The 6,052-nt window shown below is 41.1% G+C and overlaps 1 protein-coding gene across 1 annotated transcript; it reads right to left on the bottom strand.

The window, feature by feature from the left end:
• Positions 1–505: 505 nt before the first annotated feature.
• LOC111217886 (keratin, type I cytoskeletal 19-like) lies at positions 506–4,957 on the bottom strand. Its single transcript, XM_022739907.1, has 8 exons — positions 4,465–4,957; positions 3,592–3,674; positions 3,172–3,328; positions 2,413–2,577; positions 2,141–2,266; positions 1,598–1,818; positions 1,382–1,410; positions 506–1,289 (listed from the first exon to the last, which is right to left on the bottom strand). Exons 1-8 carry the CDS (start codon positions 4,864–4,866, stop codon positions 1,183–1,185), a joined length of 1,290 nt encoding a protein of 429 aa, XP_022595628.1. The 5' UTR covers positions 4,867–4,957; the 3' UTR covers positions 506–1,182.
• Positions 4,958–6,052: the final 1,095 nt, after the last annotated feature.

Here is a 6,052-nt window from a genome sequence, read left to right as displayed (position 1 = left end):
GATCACACAAAATGTACTGGACAACTTGCACCGAACTTGGTGGAAGGATAGGTTATGGGCCAGAGAAGAACCCATTCAATTTTGGGGCAGATTTGGATCATTTACTATTGATTTTAATTTTTTTCTCTGAAGTCTGTTGTATGTTGCTTTAATGCCCTTCTACTTACCTTTGAACTCAATTTACACAGGCTCACAGAAAGATTTTCATAGTTAAATTAACTGCTAGTGTGGACTTGTATAAGATCATGAAAGAAAGTAAAAGCAAACACTCTCTGAATGTTAAAATAACACTGCAGCTGCATATTCACCTTTTGTATCCTCTTCAAAAGATTGTGTGACATTCTCATGGAAAAAAACACACGTGAGCTTGAACACAATAGTATCATGGCTTTTATATTTTTGTACAATGGCAGATGAAACAAGTGGAAGGCAGATGTTTTTTTCTCTTTAGAAAACTGAAAAACCAAAGATGCAGAGATCCAATGCACAACCAGACACAAGAAGGTTTATAGGAAATGTAGTTTTAATTTAGAGAAGTACATCACACATTACATCACAGAGACATCCATCTTGACAATAGTCTATTTTGTTCATGGTGACTGAGTGATACATATTAGTATAACATTTCATTTTCATATTTTCCTTGACCTTTTATGCTTTCACTGGCAATGGAAAAAATACAAACAAGACTGGAGAATATCTTCTTTCTTTTATCACACTATGTATCAATCCAAGTGCATTTCCCTTATTAGGCTCACAGCATCACCTAATGTGTAAATCCGGTATTTCAGGAGGCCAGCTGGAGGGCAGTCGGTAGAGTTGTTTTTACTGGGCTTTGGATAAATGTGGCGGTTTAATTTATTTAGGCAAAACATATATATATATATATATATAGACCTCTTTAACTTGTGTATATACATACATATATAAAAAATCTGGTTCTATCTCTAACACTAACACATTCTTCTTACACAATTTAAAACCGTTTTATTGGTTTGCTCATTTTTTCTGACAAGTTTTTGAGAATGGCAATGAACGCTGCAGATAAATTGTGCTGCAGAAGTAGAGACATATGATGGATTTGGGGATAGCTTTCAGATCTGGGCGAAATAATAACAAACTCTCTTCCTGGTTCATTTTTAGTAGACTTAAGAAACTCAGATCGTTTGGGATCCAGGCTGTCTACTTGCTGATGACCTCTGTGTCCACATCTTCTGTGCGGGAAACCACTTTTCCATCAACGATCTCTTCAATCACCACCTTCCTCCTCTGGGTAATGACTGGTTGATCTGTAGAGGGAACCAAAAACAAAATCAAATCTGTAGCATATTTCATTTTAATCGGCAAAGAGCCTAAAAATACAGCAGTGATGTCAACTTACGTTTGACCTCTTGTATGACGACAGTTTTGCTAGAAGAGAAAATGAGAAATAAGGAAAAAGTTAATTTTTACCATTCTTACTGTTCAAGACGGAGATAGTACATATGTTAAACTACTGATTCGGGAGACATGAGCGTGGTATCAAACTTCTCATATAATGCAAAAAACTGTTAAACCAGTTCTTTTTTTTTCTGAAACAGAATTCACACATCCTTACTTTTGATCCTCTCCGTCCAGCAGCCTTCTGTACTCAGCAATCTCCAGCTCCAGCCTGGTCTTGATGTCGAGAAGCACCTGGTACTCTGTGGACTGCCTCTCGATGTCCGCCCTCACCTGGCTGAGCTCGCTCTCCAAGCTGTTGACCATGGCCTGGAGCTGGCTGAGCTGCAGGCTGTAGCGGGACTCTGTCTCTCCCAGTGTGCCCTCCAAAGCAGCTTTCTACATAGGAGACACAATAAAGAGCAGATATGAGACTCTATTCACCACTAATTGCTTGTTTTCTTATTCCACTTTCTATTTAAGTTGCCAGAGGAAAACAAAGTGACTGACTGACAGGTTTACTGACTGCTATTTATAGTATTGGTCAAACACGTTGTAAAATATGTTACTATGGTATGTGTGTTGCACACGCCATAGTATCATAAAATGACACACAACAGGTCAGAGAAGATTCATGTTGTATTGTGAAAAAATACTGCATGAAAATGTGCGCTGCAGCTTCTTTTATGTGCATCTGTGCATGTGGAAGAATCTGCCGTACCAGGCTGATCTGGGACTGCAGCTCAATCTGCAGGGACTGCAGCGTCCGCTTAAGGTCGTTGATCTCAGTGCGGGAGGTCTGGAGGGTCTCTGTGCTGGTTGTCACCTGCTTGTTCAGCTCGTCAAACTGGAAGACATCAAATTAGACATGAATATGGTCACAAAGCTATTCAGGCAATGAGGTAATCCCTTGCTGTTTAGTTAAATGTGGGCATGAGATGATGATACGAAAATGGTTTTAAGAGGTTAAGTGTATTGTCTCGCTCCGCTCACCTTGACCTTGTACCAGGCTTCCATTTCACGGCGGTTCTTGTCAGCGATGCCGTCATACTGAGTTCTGATCTCCTCCAGGATCCTGGACAGATCCTCCTGGGGCTTGGCGTCCACCTCTACCTTCACAGTGCTGGCAGTAACTTGGCCGCGCATGGCCGCAAGCTCCTACGGGCAGGACAACAGTCAAAGGTCAGGTAAGGTCAAAGATAAAAAAAAAAACACTTGGAAAGCAAAACAAGGAAAGGGATCCTGAGACAAAGAGCCAGTCTGGACCAGAGTTTAAGTTGGATTATGTAATTTGTGACAGAAGAATTGGCACATTCTTGCTTTTAACAAGGAAACGTTGAGTCACTGTCATCTGAGATGTCTTGCAATCAAATGACATCTTATAAGTCATTATTTTTTGTCAGCACCCTGGGGCCAGTGGCACATAACTTGAAGGCACAGCAGAAATCCAAACAAGTTTAGTATAAACTAATGTTTGTATAAGAGAGTGATAACATCTCTTGGGAGGCATTTGGCAAACAGGTGACTTAACTGTCTCATGAGAACTGTTTTAATGTTGTTCTTACCCTCTGATTAAATTATATGAAATGGGTGGATCATATTCCCTTCTAGTCATTTAAATTAACTATCCATGCTCTGTTTTGTTTTCTGATTATTAATGTAAAAAGTAATAACCGCGTAGATACAGATGATGACTTGACACCTGGTCTTACTGAGATGGTGTGATGCTCTTCCTAACGGTATAACTCTCACCTCTGCATGATTCTTCTTTAGGTAGACCAGCTCCTCCTTCAGGCTCTCCACCTGCATCTCCAGGTCAGTCCGGGTCATGGTCAGGTCATCCAGAACCCTGCGCAGTCCGGCAATGTCCGCCTCCACCGACATGCGCACTGCCAGTTCATTCTCATACCTGCGAAGAAAGCAGCATGGATGTTTATGTTACTGCACCCGCTCCATTATTATTCAAACCAACGACAATAACAATTCAAGGTGAAGCTCCACCAAAACCAGTCACACCTGTTTCATCACTCTGTTGACCATTACACCCCCGGGACAATATGTCCACATAGCATGAACTGCCTGAATGAACATGCAATGTAAGCCTTCTGCCATTATAAAAAACATAGCAATGCTAATAAGGGTTTTTAACCATACAGGGATCATTCCACTCACTTGACTTTGAAATCCTCTGCTGCCAGTCTGGCATTGTCAATCTGCAGCATCAGTCTGGCATTGTCCTGTGAGGCGACACTTATCTAGAAAAAAAAAAACAAGCATTGTCAGTGATTTCTTATCGTCATGTAATACCTATCACAAAGGTGTGTTAGCGATTCATTATCTAGAATGTGGGCTGACAAGGTTGGTTTGATCGGCAGAGTAGTTTTCTTTACGCCTGGCTTATGCTGAATGATATCAGGCAATTATCACATTTGCTCATCAAGTGATTAACATTACTCTTGACAGGGTTTGCAGGTGCTGCTGAGAAACCAAAAAAAAAAAAGAGAATAAGGAGCTTTAGTTTTAAAGTCCAGCACGCCAGCTAACTTTTTCTTTCTGTTACCTTGCACATGCACACACTGTATATCATCCATGTTGCTCTTGATATTTTATGTTTCTCGTGGTTTTCCTGATCCACATTATGAAGGCACATGGCTGAGTGATACTGACTAGACTTTAAAGAGAACTCAGTAAGGTTGGAAAAATAAGTAATGAATAAAATGTTTGCTATGATGGGCTGCATTCTTATCTGTGGAGGATAAACTAATCTTCTTAGTGCAGTGTATCATGTAATGTGAGGATGAAGATTTAACATGATATACATGAGGAAATTATACTTCTTTATATGGTGGTTGTTTCTTTACCATATCCCAAATGATTTTTTTTTAAAAGTGCTAAGAGTTTTCAGACTGGAAAAAAGCACTATAACATTTGCAAGTTAACATATATTTTAATGTTGATTATTTATATTATTTTACAGTAGGAAAATAGAGGTTATATAATTAAAGACACTTCGTTTCATATTTATGTGAGGAGAGTAAAGCTCACCTTTCTGCGCAGGTCGTCAACGATTGCCTGATACTTGCTGTAGTCCCGGACGGTGGGGGTCTGCTTATCGTACCACTCGCGGATTTGGCGCTCCAGCTGCGCATTGGTGGACTCCAGAGAGCGCACCTTTTCCAGGTAGGAGGCCAGGCGCTCATTGAGATTCTGCATGTTCATTTTCTCGTTGCCTGAGACGGAGAAACTGCTGCTGCTGCTGCTTCCCCCGCCACCTCCGAGCGCCGCCGCCAGGTCAAAACCGGAGCCGAGGGAGTTGGAAGCGTAGGACACCTGGACGTTTCGACCACCGGCACCGCCATAGACGCTCGTTCCCCGCTTGGAAATTGACAGTGAGGGAACCGAGGACATGGAGAAGGCGGATACGCCAGAGCGGTATGAGGCGGTCATGGTGACTTCTGTGAGACACGAATGCAGTGTTGACTGAAAGTTGATAAAACCTCAGGAGTGGTGAAGAGGAGCCGGTGCTGAGGCCGCCCGGAGGATAGGTTTTTATAGTCTCCTTCCTGGAAGTGGGTGCGGCCCAACAGGTAGATGGAAAGATGCTGATGCCACCATCACAGGTGTGACCGCGCAGGGCGTGGTGGGTTGGCATTCAGGTTAGTGCCCTCAACATTTAACGGCTGTCACGGTGCATTTCACTTAGGCGTGTGAGGCATTGTTCATTCATGTTGTCACCTTTAATTTAAGCCTGTCTGTCTGACACAGTTAAAGGAATACGTCCTTTAATCCCTTTATAGGTAAACTGCGGTTCATTTACTCTAACCTTTAACAGACTGATTTTAACTATAAAAGCATCTCCCAAAACTGTCATTTTAGTAAAAAGCAATGCTATTAGTGATGTTCCTCTTTGGATTTTAAGGACGCAGCTATCAGCCTGCATGCACAGGTACAAGACAGCACATGTACACCAGAATCTTGTTTGTGTCTCTCACAATCAACTTTGTAAAAATGTACTATACATACAGTACTGTATACTACTAGCGCTGTGATGATAACAGCATAACCTCAATACCAAGGATGCCTATCACCACAACATATTTTCATTTGTTCTATTTCATTTTTAGTTCATAATTGAACTTAACTGTAACTTTAACTTCTTTTTTCTGATCCCCATTAGCTTCTGCTACAATGGTTACTAATCTTCCTGGGGTCCACAGTACTGTAGCCGTCAAATGTCTTTCAAATGTGGCAGGTAGTAAAGTAGCCTCTTCGTTTGACTTTGTTAGCTCAGTGATACTAGAATTAGACACCATGCTCCATAAAGGTTTTTGTGATTTGGCTAGCTCCTTTTAGCTTAACATTTATTCGAATAGCAAACTTAGTGGGGCAATTTCATTCAAAGACCTGATGACTATACTGAATTAATTAATGTTATATTATTATGCAAATGAAAGACAGACAAACAAATCCAACTCTCAAATGGCATTTGATTATAGAGTCAACAAGATTTTACAAACAATGTCAAATCTACATTGATTACAATAGTTTTACTACAATCTTGTGACTGGCTACCAAAGCGCTTCCACCCCCCTGATGCTCTCACATCTGGTAGTTTGTAAGAAACACGTCTATA

Source organism: Seriola dumerili, unplaced genomic scaffold, assembly GCF_002260705.1.
Source record: "Seriola dumerili isolate Sdu_G_001 unplaced genomic scaffold, Sdu_1.0 BDQW01000050.1, whole genome shotgun sequence".
NCBI lineage: Eukaryota > Metazoa > Chordata > Actinopteri > Carangiformes > Carangidae > Seriola > Seriola dumerili.
Note: the sequence above shows the minus strand (reverse complement) of the source record. Positions and strands in the feature narration are given on the sequence as shown.

Coding starts and splice junctions, on each gene's coding strand:
- LOC111217886 (XM_022739907.1), bottom strand. CDS start 4,866: ATGACCGCCTCATACCGCTCTGGCGTATCCGCCTTCTCCATGTCCTCG. Junction 3,675..4,464: donor TTGACGACCTGCGCAGAAAG/GTGAGCTTTACT, acceptor TTTTTTTTCTAG/ATAAGTGTCGCCTCACAGGA. Junction 1,290..1,381: donor CGTCATACAAGAGGTCAAAC/GTAAGTTGACAT, acceptor TTCCCTCTACAG/ATCAACCAGTCATTACCCAG.